The sequence below is a fragment of the Octopus sinensis genome, linkage group LG4 (assembly GCF_006345805.1).
Source record: "Octopus sinensis linkage group LG4, ASM634580v1, whole genome shotgun sequence".
Taxonomy (NCBI): Eukaryota; Metazoa; Mollusca; class Cephalopoda; order Octopoda; family Octopodidae; genus Octopus; species Octopus sinensis.
The window spans coordinates 83,555,087-83,575,651 of NC_043000.1; the positions used below are offsets into that span (position 1 = coordinate 83,555,087).

Sequence of the window (20,565 nt, forward strand, 5' to 3'; positions counted from 1 at the left end):
ATAAGTTATTTATTTATCTGACAGTTATTCAACAGACAATCTAATGTACTTTCCCTGCTATAAAGCAAGCCAAAGATATTTAAGTAAGCTAATTATATATGTATATATATTGTGTTTGTATTTTGTTATTATCAAGAAAATCATTTGAAAATGTGCCAGATTGGCTGATAGTAACTGTGTGAGTGACATTGTTTCGACATACACTCTGAAATTAGAGGTGAGAGGCTGTTGTTTGTTTATTTATTCTCTTTAACAATAACAAATAAAAGTTGATGGTATGACAGAAATAACTGAGCAACAGATTTCTATACAATAATTTGTTTTAGGCCCCTTTATTAAATGTCTATCCTATAATTTTGTTTTAACTCCCTCTATCTGATGTCTCCACTGTATTTTGTTTTAGCTTCTTTTATTTAAGCCTTTCGCAGTCAACTTTGCCTTTTATTCCTCTGAAATTAACTATATACCAGTTGTGTACTGAGGTCATCTGTTCCAAAGCAAGTTAATATTTCCCCTTGTTGTAATATGTTTTTACAAAACATTGAAAACAAGATACACTGCTTGTAAGATGCTGACTCACATTTACAACTATTGCATGATGTCAAGACAAGATACAAAGACACACACACATGCACATGTGCATGCATGCATGCATACACACCAATCTTTGTATCATACTTGATGCAGGTATACCATAGATAGCGGAATTACCTGTAGCATTTGTCTTGATAATATACCTCTAATTGCTAAAAGCATAAAAGTATGTCAGTAACAGATGAAAATTGCCCAGCAGCAGTGGTGTTATTACTAGACGTACATTTCTTGCATCTTTGAGCTTTTTCAGTAGTAAGTATCCACTGGCACTTGGATGCTAAAACAAAATTCATTGTCAACTGCTATAGAAAAACAATGATTGAAAAATCACTGATGTTGCAGTTAGCAGGCCAGCCAAATAAAAATTTGTTTCATGCAACTGAAGCAGTATTAGTTTAAAACAGCAATCTGTGTATTATAATTCTATGTCAGTGATGATTGATTCTGTCTTAGCATGTGGTTATCAGTGAATACTTGTGACTGACAAAACCCAAAGAAGCAGAAATGTACATCTAGTATTTCCACTACTTTTACTGGGTGATTTTTATTGCTGCTGACATGTTTTTGCTTTTTAACTCTGTGCCTCAATAAGATTATCTCAGGATGAATACTGCAATTAATTTGGCTTTCCATGATGTATCTGCATTTAGTATGAGATACAGATTGCTATTTTAAACTAATACTGCTTCTGTTGCACATAATGCACACACACACACACACGCGCGCACACACACACACACACACGCGCGCACACACACACGCGTGCACACACACACACACACACACATACACTACGGCTGCTTCAGCGGTTGAAACCAAACCAAAGAATACTGGAACATGATGCTGCAGTACTTGGACCTGTTGGATTTGCCAAACAGTTCAACTCATGTCAGCATGGAATATAATCATTAACAGATGATGATGATGTTACATGATGGGCTTCTTTCAGTTTCCATTTATCAAATCCATTCACAAGAATTTGGCCAGTCTATAGTAGAAAAAAACACTTGCTCAATGTACAGTACAGTGGGATTGAGCTCAAAACCACATGGTTGTGAAACAAACTTCTTAACTATAGAGTCAGTGTGATGGGTTTGATTCTTAGTTGAGCACTTTCATTTCACTTACTTAATACCTTTTAAATCTTGGTTGATTTGCCCTCAACATAATGTATGAAAACTCTATAACTTTGTAATAATAATCAGACATTTTAATTTCAGGTACATGTGCAACTAGCCCTAACACTAACCCTAACCCTAATTTCTGTAATACAAACTTATTGCATAATCTCTTGTTGATCTTTTATATTGGTTTTGTGAATAAATTTTTTAAATATTTTTATTTTAATCATTTATGAGAAATATAACTTTTCTTTTGTTTTAGGAAGAATCAAATAACAGCAATCATGAATTTGATGAAATTCTTACAAATTATTATCGGGCATGTAAAAAGTTGATAAATGCTGAAAATACAGTACGATTACAGCAAGAAAATCATAAAAAATATCGTAAAGGTTTATGGCAAACTGTACAGGAACATGTTGTTGTTCAAGTAAGTTATTACTGATTATGTTGCAAGAATATTTAAATAACTTATATGATCTTCTGTTAAGTAGCAGTGAAGCTAAGAATTTATAGGTCCAGTTTTTCTTAATGTGTATGTAATTGTGTATATAAAAATATATAATTCTTGTCATTATCAAATAACTGAAATTATTGTCAAATAGTGTCTTTATTCTGTGACTTGACAATGATCACCAATTTATAAAGAAATGATCAATATCCTACTTGTTTTATGTTGAAACTGGCCAGATCCAGCTTATCACACCTACTTTGCAATGACATTCTAAAAATAAACTGTCACGTCATTCAAAGCTATGAGATAATGTATGTATTAATTCATCACAATGTGCATAAATAAACATTACATTTAACAGAGTAATATGAATGAAACACAGTAGGAGTTTGTAAAAGGAAGTGTATGTTTTTGGTTCAATCTGAGTGTATACAACATGTAAGTTTATAGGTTAATGTAGTGCAATATAATAAGCAGAAAGAAAATTATAAAGACTAGAGGTTATAGTATGTTGGTGAGTGACTCTTTATACACATGCATACATTCAGGTAGACACAGGCTGTATTCATTCAGACACAGGCTGTATTCATACATTCAGGTAGACACAGCTTAATAATATGTTCTTAAATTAATTTTGCTCTATAATTATAAATGTTATTGAGATTTAACATGGGAGTCACCAGTGACTCTCCATGCTATATTCTTAATTTATCATGGTGATTCCCAATAGTGATTTTTTACATTTTTTTGAGCATCACATTACTGTGGTTCAAACTACATTATTGAAATTTTAGGAAATGTATGGAATACATTTTTTTTGTATTTCTCGGGTGGTTTTTGATTATGGAGATATGGAATTCATCTGAAGAAGTGAAATTAGGTTCAATATTAGAAGGGTGCAAGACGGCGAGCTGGCAGAAGCGGTAGCACGCTAGGCGAAATGCTTAGCAGTATTTCATCTGTCTTTACGTTCTGAGTTCAAATTCCGCCGAGGTCAACTTTGACTGTCATACTTTCGGAGTGATAAATTAAGTACCAGTTGTGTACTGGGGTTGATCTAATTGACTAGCCCTCCTCCCCTAAAACTTCAGGTCTTGTACCTAGAGTAGAAAAGAATATTAGAAGGGTACAAGTCATTGTCATCTCCATCATTAGAGCTCTGCCCTCTATAAAATAATTTTTGTGAAAAAGAAATCATTAAGGTTTATATAATATAATCTGAAATATAATTTGTAAAAAAAGTAAATGGAGGTATGAAGTAAGGTGTTATAAGCCCAACAGTTGTTTCTTGGGGCTTGGAGATCCATCAGCTGTCGGACTTATAACACTTATTTCCTCCCTTTTAAATGGAGGTGTGATGGACATTTTAACATGTGTATTACCAGTGACTCCCATGGTACAGAATGAATATAATACACTGAACTGCAAAAGAAATGCGAGACGTGTGTGACTGTGAAATATGTTTTAATTTCACTATGTCAGAGATAAATTTTGATAAATCTGATAACGTCAATTTCTTGGATGCACTTTGACCACAGTCTATGGGTCATTGTCATGTGTTCTGGTAGTGGGCAGATCCAGCACATCGAGATTGTAGGGCGTGACATGTTCAATACCGTGTATGCCCTCACTGGGTGTTCAAAATGGCCATACAGTCGGTATATGGAATGCATGAGGTGGTTCACAAAAGCCATTGGCATCTGTGCCCACACCCTGAGGAAAGCTGTCTCCAGTTCTACATGAGTTGTCGGCCCTGGGACCACCTGGTTCAGCCATCTCTGGATTTTATCCCTCACGTGTTCAATTGGGTTCAAATCTGGGCTGAGAGCCGGCCACGGCATGGTTCTGATGTTATGCTGATGCAGGAAGTCCATGGTGACCCTGGCCAAGTGTGGGAGGGAGCATTGTCCTGTTGGAACACGTGGCTATAGTGATGTGCACAGAAGGGCACGATGTGAGGTCATAAGATCTTGTCAATGTAGTGCTGCACTGTGATACCATTCCCTCTGCCTGCAGTAACATTTTGGAACACGCGGGACCCAATTCTCTAATTCAGGCCTATAACTCCCCAAGCCATGATGCTTTGACCACCCCACGCATCTCTCTCCATGAAACGTGCATCTCTGTAGCATTCACCCCTCCTATGCCACACCCTCATTCTGCCATCCAACGTGCAAATGCAGTACTGGCTCTTGTCAGAGAAGACTATCGACCTCCATTGTTGATGCCGCCAATGTCAGTGCTGTGTAGCCCACTGTAGTTGTGCTTGATGGTGGCAGGTGGTGAGGACAGGCCCTCAAGCAGGATGACAGCAACAGAGGTTGTTGGTGGCCACTCAGTGTCATACCATGTCATCACAGATGGGTCACAGTCCAGTGCTAATGGTCTTGTGAGGTGTCACGCTGTCTGGTCTGAAGCATAAGAGATGTTGCAGGTGAATGAAGTGGTCCTACCTGAGTGTGGTCACCTGGGGGCGCCCTCTGCAGGCATGGTCTGCGTTGCTGTTGGTGTTGTATTGCTATTGCAGGCAATAGCTGGCGCTGACATGGACATTGTAAACTTTTGCAACAACCAGGGCATGCTGCCTTGCCTACAAATGGCCAATAGCTTGTTCTTTCTGTGCTGCTGACAATTGAGTCATACCTAATGTATCCAAATTACGAATGCCAGGAATGTGGTTCAAGTTGATTTTTATACCCATAACCATCACGAGATGCACTTGCATTTTGGTTTCCATGACAATTGTCTGCAGCTGCCACCCATGGCATTCAATACAGCTGCATTTTGGTGTCTCATTTCAGGGAAAGTTGAAAGGTTACCTGCAATTTGGGTCTCAGCCATAAACCAGCATGTCTTGGAATATCTACACTCATATCGCCGAAATAAATTTCCAGAATTTACTATATAAAAGTGATATTTGAAAAAATTGCGTTTCTTTTGCGGTTCAGTGTATTTATTCTGTACTGCAGAAGTCACCGGTGATATTCCTGTTAATAAATTAGTGAGGTAGCTTATATAGTGAGCTAGAACATATATATGGTTAAAAAAAATTGCAACAAACAAGAAACACCTCATTTATAACAAAACCAGACTGCAAAATGGACTTGGTAGGCAATGTGTTAAATAACTTTATGAAATAACAGCATATGTTTTAACTTTTTAGCAGATGTGGCTATGTGGTAAGATGCCTGCTTCCCAACTACATGGTTCCAGGTTCAGTCCCACTGCATGGCACTTTGGGCAACTGTCTTCTACGACAGCCTCGGGCTGACCAAAGCTTTGTGAGTGGATTTGGTTGACGGAAACTGAAAGAAGCACATTATATATATATATGCCGGTGGCATGTAAAAAGCACCATTCGAGCGTAATCGTTACCAGCGTCGCCTTACTAGCACTTGTGCTGGTGTGCAGGTGACATGTAAAAAAAAACACGATTTTTTCGTGGCCATTGCTAGTACTGCCTGACTGGCCCTCGTGCTAGTGGCACACAAAAGCACCCACTACACTCTCAGAGTGGTTGGCGTTAGGAAGGGTATCCAGCTGTAGAAACTCTGCCAGATCAAGATTGGAGACTGGTGTAGCCATCTGGTTCGCCAGTCCTCAATCAAATCATCCAACCCACGCTAGCATGGAAAGTGGACATTAAACGATGATGATGATTTGTATGTATATGTATATATTTGTGTGTGTGTGTGTGTGCCTGTGTTTGTCTCCCAACCATCACTTGACAACCAATGTTTGTGTGTTTATATCCCTGTAACTTAGCAGTTTGACAAAAGACACCAATAGAATAAGTACTAGGCTTACAAAGAATAAGTCCTGGGGTCAATTTCTTCAACTAAAGGCTGCAACAAAATTTAAATGAGACATATGAGTATTAGTGAACACATTCTTTCACAATATTCCTACTGTGCCTCATTCATATTGTTCTGTTAAATGTAATGCTTATTTAATCGACATTGTTGTGAATTAATCAAGCATTATTTTGTGGCTCTGAAATTTCAGTGTTGTGACTTTATTTTTAAAATGATATTGAAAGGTTGGTGTGAGAAACTGGATCTGTCCAGTTTGAACATGAACCAGATAGAATCATTTCTTTATAAATAGGTGACCGTTGTGAAATCACTCAATAAAGGCATTACCTGACAATAATTCCAATTATTTAATAAAATATAAAAAAATGGCTGTAGTATATAATGTGCTGTCTTGATTAATATAATTTCCAGGGCATTTTAATATTGTTGATAGGTAGTAACATTATAGTTTTAATAAAACAAAAAAAAAGCACCTACTTCTGAAATGGAGTGTCAGATTTTTGTCATATGATTTTTTTTTTCTGGAATGTTAAAACTAAGTAACATTTTCATCATTTACATTTTTCATTTTCATTACTAAATTTTGGTGAGTGTCTAAGTAAATTCTTGGTGACTTAGTTTCACTTCCCACTTGCAGTTATTCCACTTCATTTTATTTTGTTAAATCCCCTGAAATACAGATGCACAATTAAAATCCATTGTCCCATCCCTGAAACTTAATAGGGTTCTGTCTCCATTGGTTGATACTCAAACAGAAAATACATTATATTTATTGTGTTCTATTTTGAGTACAAAACAAATTATCAATCACCTGATATAATCATGCAGCAGCAGCAGTAGCAGTAGTAGATTGTTTTTTGGCTTTGCTTGAATAGACTTGTAACTTGTAAAATGAATATATGCAACCCACAGACCCCGTAGCATTTTAAATCTAGATATTTAGATGGGAAATATTTTTGTACTGAAACACAAATGTTATAAATGACAATAAATTATAAATTATAAATTATAAATAAATTTATTAAGATAACGAGGCCGGTTAGCTCAGTTGGTTAGAGTGTCGTGCTAATAACACGAATGTTGTGGGTTCGAGCCCCATACTGGCCAATACGTTTTTTAGGTGTAGGAGTGGCTTACCAACCACATGGTTCTGGGTTCATTCCCACTGCGTGGTGCCTTGGGCAAGTGTCTTCTGCTATAACCTTGGGCCAACCAAAGCCTTGTGAGTGGATTTGGTAGACGGAAACTGAAAGAAGCCCATCATATATATATATGTATATATATATATATATATATATATATATATATATGATTCAAAATGTGATCGCGTGTGTACCGTTGGCGATGTTTTTCCTCCGTCTTCCCTTCTTTGGATTTTTCCTTTTCCTATGTTTCTGACGAAGAGCTCCGCTTGAAACGTTAAACCCTTCTTCTGCCCTTCTTTCCTGAACGTCCAATAACACTATACTTGTTCCACGTCCTCGTGTTGTATTTTCTCTTTGTGTTTTCATGTTTGGATTAACTTTATACATATATATATATATAATATATATATATATATATATATATAATATTAATTAGAGACAAAACCACTATTATGCAAATCAAACAAAGAAAGACTTAATCCAATACATAAAAAATTTTATATAAATTAAATATAATATAATTATATAATATAATATAATATAATTATATAATATAATATAATATAATATAATTATATTTAATTTATATAAAATTTTTTATGTATTGGATTAAGTCTTTCTTTGTTTGATTTGCATAATAGTGGTTTTGTCTCTAATTAATATTATATTTTACTATAAAATTGGATTCAATCATAAATCTGATTTTTCCCTGTAAATTTGGATTTATTCCCTAATATTTATTATTATATATATATATATATTATATATATATATATATATGATTCAAAATGTGATCGCGTGTGTACCGTTGGCGATGTTTTTCCTCCGTCTTCCCTTCTTTGGATTTTTCCTTTTCCTATGTTTCTGACGAAGAGCTCCGCTTGAAACGTTAAACCCTTCTTCTGCCCTTCTTTCCTGAACGTCCAATAACACTATACTTGTTCCACGTCCTCGTGTTGTATTTTCTCTTTGTGTTTTCATGTTTGGATTAACTTTATACATATATATATATATATATATATAATATTAATTAGAGACAAAACCACTATTATGCAAATCAAACAAAGAAAGACTTAATCCAATACATAAAAAATTTTATATAAATTAAATATAATAATTATATTTAATTTATATAAAATTTTTTATGTATTGGATTAAGTCTTTCTTTGTTTGATTTGCATAATAGTGGTTTTGTCTCTAATTAATATTATATTTTACTATAAAATTGGATTCAATCATAAATCTGATTTTTCCCTGTAAATTTGGATTTATTCCCTAATATTTATTATTATATATATATATATATATGTATGTGTGTATATGTTTGTGTGTCTGTGTTTGTCCCCCCAACATCGCCTGACAACCGATGGTGGTGTGCTTACGTCCCTGTAACTTAGCAGTACGGCAAAAGAGGCTGATAGAATAAGTACTAGGCTTCCAAAGAATAAATACTGGGGTCGATTTGCTCAACTAAAGGCGGTGCTCCAGCATGGCCGCAGTCAAATGACTGAAACAAGTAAAAGAGGGAGTAAAGAGATAAAAAAGAAAAAAAATCATTAAGGAAAGTAAGCTACTTACCCAAGCAGAGTTTTGGTTCACTTGCACCCTAAATAAAAGGTTATGTAACTAACAACTGTAACATACTGTGTTGTAGGAAGAAGTTTAACTTTGAAGTGATAATTGCTTGAATAATTTATAATTATCCAGGGTCCCTGTATTATGTTTGGTGAGACCATGGACCACTTCCTAGAATGTTCCTCTTTAAGGCAAGGCCTGGACAAAAGTCTCTTCTTTCTAATGGAAGACAGACTGTTGTCCATGTATGCATGTCTCCACATCAGTGTTGTCTAAGGGAAAAGTGAGAACAGATACAGTTTGGCATCAGTGTTGTCACAGGTGTTGCCATCAGAACAAGGAGCTAGAAAAGACACAATAAGGCATCTTGTCTAATGCTTTTACAGGTCTACCAGTTCACCACTTTATTCATCAACCTCAGAAGTTAACTTATTGTAGTTTAAACTCAGAAAGCCTGAATAAATGTTACAAGACATTTTATCTGATATTCTAACAATTCTACCATCTGAATGCCCTTTGCAATTATAGAATAATGTTCTGTATTACAAGCCAAATACAAAATATTATTTAATTAATTACAAAAAGGCAATCAGTTAGTAGATATTCAGAGGATGCAGAGGGGCTGGCACAGGACTGCCAGTGATGGAGAGCACTGGTGGACCTGGTCAGCTCTATGTATGATGACACCTCTGGGACCATTAACCTGAGATGCCTCCTGTCCCATCAAACAACAGCTTGAAGCAAACAAGCAAGAAACGTTACAGGCCAAATGCTGTGACATAGTTTTGTTAAACTTTGAGTTTCATATAAACATATTTTAGAGTTGTTCTTATTTTCATGTCTATATAAGGCTAGAAATGAAGATGTTTCTTCCTGTTGACTTCTCTATGTAAATATAATCTAAGATTTTTTTAAAGAAGGGAAAAATGTTAATTACGTCGTTTATAATCCCTACCCCTATTACACAATTCCATTTCTATAACTCATACTTAACTGTTTTGTTACCACATTTCTTTTAAAATACTCTGCCATTATTTCAGTTTTTGAAAATAATGAAAAATGTAATAAAACAACCGTACCATTATTAAAATGATGCTTGAAACATAAATTAATGAAATTTTATTGGAGACTTTTTAATTTACATAATTTTAAACATGAAATTTTGTATCATAGAACTAGAGGTGGTTTCAGGCAGTTTAATATCAAAAGGGTTAATATCAATCATATAGAATATAGGATCTATAGGAGTTTCATATAATATAAGCCATATTCATGCTTCAGTGTTAATCTAATTTTGTCTTTTGATTTTTATTTCCAGGGTTACTGCAAAGATAATTCAAGATGTGTTGTTCGCCATTTATATGAGAAATCTGAAATGGAGCATAGCCTCTTTGAGAAAATAGGCAAAACTTTACAGTCTGTGCGAAATTCCATAGAAGATGAACTTTCCTTACAAGCATATTCTGCCCAATTATCAAGGTGAGAACAATTTAATGTATTAATTTATGTTTTAGATGTGTTTCCTTATTATTTTCAAAATGAAAAAACATTAAAAATATGCTTTAATTTATAAGGTATAGCAGTATCGCCCGGCGTTGCTCGGGTTTGTAAGGGAAATAACTATATAAGCATTTTTAGAGATGTAAAGTATAATAGCCATCTCAATATGGCTAACCACAAAGGGGGGGGGTGTTACTGTAGCTTTTTACGTTCTGAGATTTAATAATAAATTTTTAGAGAGTTACTTCCCTTATATATGCCAAAAATGCATTAAAAATAGGAAAAATTGATGGTAAATTTTTTTTTAAATCGTAGACTCATCGAAGACGCGTGCTAATACCCAGAAGGGCTTGATATGAATCACGACTATAAGATACCCGGTTTTGGTTAAACTGCACCGCAAAATGTGGGAGTAGTTAGGAATCTAAATCGTAGGAGACAGACAGCACACAACTTCACTTTTATATATAAAGATTATTTGATGAGGATTATATAATTTCTTCAGTTTCATGTTTTTTATTCCTTACTGATATTCTGAAGATGGTGTATGCACCAGTTATATATGTATATTGATGGCTGTTTACTTTGACTCTCAACCATAAAGTATGAATTGTGCCTATTTTTTCAGAGAGGCGGTCCGAAGAAACAAATTTGCCTTAAGAGGTATTCATACTGAATGAGTCTTGGAAAGTTTGACTACATTACTACTGTGCTCCCTACATAGATAGACAGACAAACAAACAGGGAGGGAGTGCAGGAGATAGATAGAGAGACAGACAGACACACATACACACACATATATATATATATATATATATATAGCAAAGTGAAATTGTAAGGTACCGCACAAGTGGAAATATATATGAAAGAAGGTTTGAAATGCAATTTTAAAGATGTTTATTCAATTGACCGGTTTCACTTTTTTAGAAAAACATTGTCAAAAGTAAAATGTAAAGCTTTGTAAAAGCTTTGTTGTGTTAAGTTCTGGTTGTCACAAAATATTACAATACATATATACATTCTTTGGTAACTGTTTTTAACATTTTCTTATTATTACCAAAGAATGTGTATATGTATTGTAATATTTTGTAACAACCAGTCCTTTTAACAACAAAGCTTTACATTTTACTTTTGACAATCTTTTTCTAAAAAAGTGACACCAGTCAAGTGAATAAACATCTCTGAAATTGCATTTTCAAACCTTCTTTCATATGTACATATAAAAGTAGATAAATGGTACAACAAGGCACCAATATTTACTGAAAAATAGCAATCGCAATAAATACGACGCTATTGTATAGCTTCACTGCGTATATACTAGCAAAGACGTGTGTGTGTGCAACAAACATGAAAAAAATGTCTTACTTCTATATATATATGGCTGTTAGATGATGGTAATGTGTGTGCATATGTGTGTGTGTTTATGTGTGTGTGTTTGTGTGTGTGTGTGTGTGTGTGTGCATGCAAGCAAGGCTGCCTGGTAAGAAGTTTATTTCCCAACCACATGGTTCTATAGGTAGGTTCAATCTCACTGCATGACACCTTGAGCAAGTGTCTTTTCCTATAGTCCTTGGCTGACCAAAACTTTGTGAGTTGATTTGTAGATGGAAACTGAAAGAAGCCTATTGTATATATGTATGCCTGTGTTTGTCCCCTCCCACCACTTTACAGCTGGTGATGGTTTCTTCATGTCCCTGTAACTTTACAGTTAAGCAAAAAGAGATCAATAGAATAACTACAGGGGTCTATTTGTTTGACTAAAACCTCTCAAGGCTGTGGCCCAGCATGGCTGCAGTCCAGTGACAGACAAGTAAAATATAGATGATTAGTACCTCTTAAACACTGCTCTTGTGTTAGGGTGCATTTTACCATGGGTGTAGGAGTCTTCTGTAACACTGTATATTGGCAGTTAGTATAGTTCTTTGTCTTCTTCTCTTACTTAGTTAGCCTTCACAACTTCATCCCATTATTTATGGGATGACCCAATGTATGTATATATATATATATATATATATATATAATATATATATATATACACACATATACATATATATATACACAGGTTGTGGTGAATATATTGTTGTCTAAATTATGCAAAAATGAAAATAACACTGACATCTCATTTTAACAGATATATTTACCAAAATTACATTAAAAAATATCATGAAATACTAAAGAGTAAATTTATCCAACAAAATTGCCATTGACTTCAACCATGGTTTCCAGAAGACTTCAGAATCTCCTGCAACTCCTCTAGATGGTCTCCATGGTTAAGTTGGTGAATACTGCCATAATCCTTGCCTTCAGTTTATCTTTGGTGTTACAAGGAGTTTTGTTGGTCACTCATTTAACTAAGCCCCACACATAATAATCAAGGCGGTTGCAGACTGGGAAGTTAGATAGCCAGATGTTAGGGATGATGTGGTTGCAGAAATTGTCTGACAACCATGATTGGGTTCTCCTGCTTGTGTGACATGGTGTAGAGTCCTGTTGCCAGACATAGGGTTGTCCAACAGCCACCCTCTTGACCTAGGGTAACACTACCTCCTCCAGGCATTTGATGTAGGCCTCCGTAGTGATCACTCCAAATACAATGATGACTGGATGTTGATTTTTATCACTCTCAGTACATGTTTTGGGTACACAGTGGGCGAGCGGGTGGATGAATGGATGGATGTAAATTTGGTTAATGAGAGAGAAGGAAGATACGAGAATTTTTGTTAATCACTTCAATTGTTTTGACTCATCTAGCATCGATTCCTCACAGGTGGGATATTTAAAATTCTCATATCGTCCATCTCTCTCATTAACCAAATACACAATGAACACTGTGTAAGTGAATGTACTTTATCGGTAAGCTCTCCCTCTCTCTCTTTCTATATATATATACACACACTCATATTTTATACACACACACACACACACACACAAATACACATTTATGTGTGTGTGTATGTGTGCTATTAAAATTATATTGTTGATTAATGTATCAAGTGGGTTTCAAACCAATATATTTTTCTTTTATTATATCGTATAATTTCAGGCTTCAAGTAGAATCTTACATTCATAATTTATTCAAAAGCCTACCCATTCTTCAAAAGATTCGAGCTGATGGCCCAAGTAAGTGAATTATAAATGCTATCTTCAAATGTGTAGTCATTTCATCATGTTAAGATATTCTTCAAATGAATTTGCAAAATTTGGAATTGTTGGATTATTTACATTTCAAATATTTATTAAATATTTGTTTATTAAATTAAATTAAATTTTCAAATTTTAATAGAACTCTAATTTATAGTATTGTGTATTATATATTACAAAATTAGAAAATGGAGAAACATACTTAAATCAATAAAACATCAACTCTCAGATGATACCCAATCAATACTTTATTACACCATTACATATCAGTAAAGGCATTATACAAAATATATAGTAAATATAAATAGACAAGGAAATAGAAATATAAAATATAAAATATAATATGTAATTATATCATATCTGACAGCTGTTTCGGCTGTAAGGGCAGTCATACCTCATTTAACCTATAAGCCATAAAGGCAGGTATAAATGAGGCATTAACAAGGATGCCCCACTGCCTCTTCAGAGAATTTAATTTGTTATAATTGTGAAAAAATTATTTTTTCATATACATATAAATATAAAATATAAAAATGTAAAATATAAAAACTTGTGCATAAACTCCATAATGCTACACATATATAATATATATAATACTCATTGATACAATAATGCAAGGTAAACAAAACAAAATAAAACAAAATATATATCAGTGTATATATTAATATTAATAAGCACAGTTATTTTACATATTTGGCTAATAGTTCTAAAAACTAACACATAGGGAGATGTATGCGCACTACTATTTAAATTAAAATCATACCTATACCTGAAAATAATAATAAAAAACCATAGTTCAGTTCATAAAATTATAAACCTATAAAAGTCAATATAAATTACTATTAATATTAATAATAATAATAATAATAGATACAGTTAAGTTTGCACCAAGTCCATCCATTCAAAATCGGAATAACTATGAGTTTAGTAATTCCGTCCGCTTGATATTCTATGCTAGCATGAGATGGTATTCGTAAATTTGTTTATTTGTGTACAGCATGGACAATGAACATTAAATGATGATGATGATCTGATAAGAAACCCAAACTTTAGTCTTGTAGCTATTAAATCTCCATACAATCAATCAGTTTATAAACAATTGTTATAACGTTTGTATTTTGAAATGTAATAAATACTAATTTTTATTAAAAAAACTGAACCCTAAACATGGAAAGCACAGTTTCAAAATGAATATTTTTCAGAAATGTTTCACTTTGCTGGTTGTCTTAAAAATGGTTCAGTTGAATATGTAATTATTTTTTAGAGTTCCTATGAATGTTTAGAGTTAATAATGTAGGAAAGTCATACTAAATAGATCTTGATTTTGAAAAATGGTTCAGATATTATTGAGAAATATTGTATTTGTGATATCTCTTATCTATATGATGACAAATTCTCTTTTTAGTTCGAGTTCAAGCAAAGCAGAGCATGACTGTTCTTCACCAGATTCAGAGACTGAAGGACTGCATCTCAATCTTGTTTTCTATGCACAGACGACCAATTGATGACCATAACTTTGTTGAAAATTTGCGAATATGGACAGAAAGACTAGTGAGATAATTTTTATCAATAATTCACACTTTTCTGTTTCTTTAAACAACAGTGTCTTTAACCCTTCTGTTACCATATTTCTGTTGAAACACACTACATTTGTTTCAATTAATTGCAAAATTAATGAAGGATTTACTTAAAATAACTTTGTCATGATTAATCTGGTGTTTGAAGGTTTTGGGATGACTTGGGAAAATTTATATCAGAGAACTAGTGGCAGTCTCAGATAGTTTGCTATCAAAAGGGTTAATTACTCAATCAAATTAATTGTCATATTAAATGAATTTTAATTTTAAATAAAACTAGAAAATGATGATTAAAATAATGCATTCATTAAAGGTGAACATAAAAATCATGTTATTTCTGTTATATCATGTGTTTTTAAGAAATTGTGTATCCTAATTTTCTTTTAGATTAGATACATTAGATAAGATTTCATTAATTTTTCATTAGTAATTATTCTTTGTTGGTAGTTTAATAGCATTTAAAGTAAAGTTGATAACTTAAATATTATCAGTGAAAGGTAATGATTTAAAATTTGACATTTTACATTGAACAATTTTGTACTAATCTAACAACTGACAACTGAGTTTTCCAATGTTATGAAAAATAATATTTAGATACATCTATCTCTGTCTACTATTCCTGAAAGGGTTATTGGGGTAGGGTCCTCAGGCACCTCCTCCATCATTAGACCTTCTGGATGGATTCTTAAGCATGACCAACTTAAACTCTGGATATTATTCAACCATCTCATTTTGATCTACCCCTTGATCTCTTTTTGGTTGGCTCAGCTTCAAGAATCTGTCTTGTGGATCTTTGTTGAACTGTTCTAATTACATATCCACAGTACAGGAGCTGTGCCCTCTGAATGCAGAGAAGTTTTCCTATGTAAAGAAAAATAAAATTTGGATTTTGAAAGACCAGGAATTAATTCTTAGTTATTCATTTGAAATGTAGGCCCAGTATTTTTTATGGGAAAATGTACCATTGATTGATATAATGATATCAAAATGAATCACAGGTGTTTAAAAGTTATTTCATTTTCTGCTTATAGGTATCTGTGTTACTGAGAGTAGCCTCCTTTGAGGATCATTTGTTTCTATTAAACCATGTCCTCCGATGTCCAGCTGGTGTGGGATCTTGGGCAGCCCAGTACATACAAATTCCACTGTTAGTGAACATTGATGAGACGACGTTTGTCAGTCCCAGTCTAGATCACATGGTTACTGTTTTGGCTACAATTCTTCAACCAATCAAGTAAGTTTACAATGTTAATGATAATGCATTATTATTAACATTAATGATCATGTAGTGATTATTTCAGTATTAATGATTATGTAACTATTATGTCAACATTAATGGTTATGTATTATTACGAGCATTAATGATTAGATAATTTATTATTTCAATATTAATGCTTACATATTATTTCAATATTAATGATTAAGTTTTATTGTTACTATTAATGATTAAAGTCAAAATCAATAACTAATACTAAGTTTATGACCTTAGCATCTTTCATCTAATCCATACATTAATACATATATGTCTTCTGTGATTAACTTAGGTTTATTTCATTTCATTTGTTTTTACTTATTTGACTTTCTAATACATCTTTTTAATATTTGACCTGCAGGGGTCGTGAACAGTTCTTACAACATTTAAATACCAACCTTAAAGAAAGAACAGAAAGCAATGATGGTGCCTGGATTATGGTTGATTCTGATGGCGAAGAAGTAATACATTTAGAATAGTTCTACTTTAATATGTTTTATTGTGACTTGATTCATGGGTGTACACATGTAAAATAGATGTGCAGTGGGTGGGCAAGTTTCATTTGATGCTAGCTGAAAGGTGCAGGATTTATATAATATTGCAAGTTCACATTCTAGAACACCCATGCCAGTGCTGCATAAAAGCACCTAGTACACTTTGTAAAGTGGTTGGTGCTAGGGATGGTATCTAGCTGTAGAAACTGTGCCAAAACAGATATCAAACCATCCAACACATGCTATCATGGAAAATGGACATTAAATGATGATGATGATGATGAGATATAGCTGGGAACAAAAAGTGCTTTCTCAAGCTGACTTGTTTTTGATATGCAGCAGAATATGAAATTGATTTTTTGCTTTGTAGAAATTCTTATCCTTAGGTGAAGTGAAGTAAAGAAAATTTATTAGTATAAAACAGGTATATAACAGCTGTGTGGCAAGATGTTTGCTTCCCAACCATTTGGTTCCAAGTTCAGTCCTACTGTGTGATACTTGGGCATAATGTCTTCTGTAGCTCTTGGCCAATCAAAGCCTTGTGGGTAGATTTTGTACACAGAAACTGAAAGAAGCTCATCATGTGTTAGTGTCTCTTTGTCTTGACATTATGTGATAGTTGTAAATGATTGTCACTGACATACAAGCATTCATTTCCATTATTCTGCGAGAACATGTCTGGCTAGGGAGAAGTATTACTTTGGTTGGAAACAGATGAGGGTTAGCAGCAGGAAAGGTATCTGGCTGTAGAAAATCTGCCTCAGTAAACTGTTGAGCCATGTAAGCATGGAAAATTGCACATTAAAGTGATGATGATATACATTTAAAGTTTGTTTTGTTTTTCTCATGAAATCTTTATTGTAAGAAAGTAGTTCTGTGAACCCTACATGCTATTTGTCTTTGTAAATATTTAAAGCTAAGGCTAAAATTTATTCACAATAACTTTGTTCTCCTAAGGAAAACTTAGATATAAATTGTTAGATGACACATGAGAATGTTGAGTTGCATAGAGGAATCAACTTGAGTACAAATAGAGAAATGTCAAGACAGAAAAATGAGCATTGCAATAATGAGATGTGTCACAAAGTTTATTTTTGGCCTGTTGATTATTGATTCAAGTATTCTGTTAAGGACTGAGATAAGATGGTTAGTCTAACATATTTCTGTTGATGCACTGGAAATAGGTAACTTCATTCTCTTTATATATAAAAAGGGAAAGGTTATAAAAAAATGTATGATTAAAGTTTGGGTTTCTTATAAGATCATACTCCTTTTGGTAACACTTAAAATTATATGAAGAAGTTTATTAAGAAAATAAAAAAATAACATTTCTTGTAAGACTTTCTGTTTAATATAATTCATGCTAAAATTTTAATCTATCATCATCTGTATTTTGATGAGCTCCTTCTACTGCTGCTCCTTTAATCAATTTTTAATCATTCCTCTTACCTTCTCATCATTATTTGGTTGCCGATGGAAGAAATGGTATTGCCAAGCAAAATGCTTTGCAAGTATTTTGTTATACTCCTTTATATTTTGAGTTCAAATCCTGATGATATTTGCTTATAATCCCTTCAGAGGTTGATAAAATAATACCAGTCATGTACTTGAATCTATATGATAAAATATATTCTATCCTGAAGTAATACCAGTAATATATACTTGGCCATATATAATCATATATAATTAAGTACATCCTGCCCTAAAATAATACCATTTATATACTTGGCTCTCTATAACCAACTGTATTCTGCCTTAAAAAAAAAAAACAGTCATATACTTGACCTTGTATAATCCAACTATTTCCTGCCTTAAGATGCAGCATTTATTTTCATTAATTTTACATTTTGTGTTGAAATGTTGCTGGTTGATTTTTGCTTTTCAACCGTTCAGGGTTGCTAACAGAACCACTGTAAATTAAATGTCTGTTATATCCATCTTTTAAATTGTGTAGCATTGGAGCAAAATTATTATTATTATTATTATTATTATTATTGCTGCTGCTACTACTGCGTCAGTGAGCTGGCAGAATCATTAGCATGCTGGACAAAATGTCTAGTTCATTACTTCTGATCTTACATTCTGAGTTCAAATGCCACCAAAGCTGACTTTGCCTTTCATCCTTCTATAAATAGAAAGAATTATTCTTATTGAAAGGTCAGAGTAGGTAGCACAATCAGTTGAGTGTATTGGTCAAATTATCTTGCAATACAATTTGAAGTTACAACCCTGTTGATGTTGATTTTTATTCTTCCAAAGTATTGGAATATCGAAGTCAGACACTTCTATTATTATGGAAGTTAAAATGTTAGTTTTACCTTTTCATTTTTCTGTAGAAGGAAGTATTGTAATACCTTTATGTAGTTATCTCATGCCATACTTTATATTTATGATCAAATTTGATTGTCGTTCTTCAGATGTTGATAAACTCTTTTTTTATTCTATTTGTTCTTGTGACTATATTCAAAATCATGATCATGACCATTTTTATTAATAATTTTTCTTTCAGAATGAAGACCCTAAAAATGCTTGGCAATACCTACGGGAAAATGATGTTGTTAATATGTTAGGACAAGTGGCACTCAATGAATTGTTTCAACATGTTCTTATGATGACTCTAAACCAAGATGGTGAGTGTATCTATTCTTTTCAATGTTTGCCCCACCCTCTACACAACCCACCTCATCATCATCCTTACCATCTTTCCTACCCTTTCTCACTAAATCCCAATACTTTATTCTTTTGCTTCCATACTCTCTAGTCAAATTGTGTTTCTTCTGTTACTCTCTTTGTTACTATCCTCAAACAGCTATAAATCTGTTTCTTTCATATTTCACTCTTTCCATTATCTTGCCTAAAATCATTACATTCTCTGGATCTTTTCTGTTAGGCTGCACCTGTGGAAGTTTTAAAGTTTAGCGAAAATTAAAAAATTTGGTGTATTGATGTAATTTTCCATGCTGAGTCTCAGGGACTAATTCACTTTTCTCAGAAAACTTTTAAGAAAAAGTTACAGTGGTTTAAAGTTCGATAATTTAAAACAGGATTTGGACACTCTCATTTTGTGCATGACAGCACATTGTCAACTGTAAACAAATGAAATATTGGTGGAATTCTGCTTTACACACTTCATATAAACCCATGTAACTTTTTTATTTTTTGGAATTTTCAGAAAATTTTTGTGAATTTGTATTCTACACATAAGAATTCATACGATTGTGTAAAAACAAAAAACAAAAAATTTTGGTGTGTGATTTAAGGCCTGTTTAGTTATTATTTTTACCAAGTCTCATGACCACCATTTAATAAGTGAAAAATGACAGTGTGAGTAAGCAGCTTGGTAACAGTTTGGCTTATTTCTGTGGAAACAGGCACCTATATGCCTGTGCCTTTTGATTGCCTAAAATTACCCAAAATTTGCAAACTTTAAAAGCTATTAACTCTTTATTTATTGATTTATGGCAAAAATGAATTTCATGTCATTGATTACTTTACAAAACTGCACCAATACACTAAATATGAAATCAGTTGGAACAAAAATTGAGGAAACTGAAAAGTGGCAGCCAAACAGAAAAAAAACCCCACTCTCTTTTTCCTCTACTCTTCATTTATGGGAGCCACTGTAGGACATTTAGTTCTACAAGTCGTGAGGGGACCTCGCGTTTTTTACGTACAAAAAGAAAGCACTTTGTATTTACTCTGTACACTGTAAAGTGGTTAGCATTAAGAATGACATTCAGTCACAAAATCTACGTCAAAACAGATATTAGAGCATGTGCCGGTGACACATAAAATGCACCATTTGAGCATGGCTGATGCCAGTGCCATCTGACTGGCATGTAAAAAGCACCATTCGAGTGTGGCCAATGCCAGTGCCACCTTAATGGCACCTGTGCT

At 33.4% G+C, this 20,565-nt stretch overlaps 1 protein-coding gene and 1 non-coding gene across 2 annotated transcripts in view; both read left to right on the plus strand.

Moving 5' to 3' along the window:
* Positions 1–20,565, plus strand: part of LOC115210270 (ectopic P granules protein 5 homolog) — a 117,210-nt gene that overhangs the window by 29,776 nt on the left and 66,869 nt on the right. Inside the window, exons 3-9 of the mRNA XM_029778761.2 lie at positions 1,978–2,145; positions 10,023–10,183; positions 13,248–13,324; positions 14,751–14,896; positions 15,954–16,156; positions 16,536–16,635; positions 19,178–19,298. Coding sequence (XP_029634621.1) covers positions 1,978–2,145; positions 10,023–10,183; positions 13,248–13,324; positions 14,751–14,896; positions 15,954–16,156; positions 16,536–16,635; positions 19,178–19,298 — 976 coding nt within the window. The remainder of the gene's footprint in view (positions 1–1,977; positions 2,146–10,022; positions 10,184–13,247; positions 13,325–14,750; positions 14,897–15,953; positions 16,157–16,535; positions 16,636–19,177; positions 19,299–20,565) is intronic.
* On the plus strand, positions 7,018–7,091 carry Trnai-aau. Its single transcript has one exon. It is a non-coding gene; the product is annotated as a tRNA-Ile (tRNA).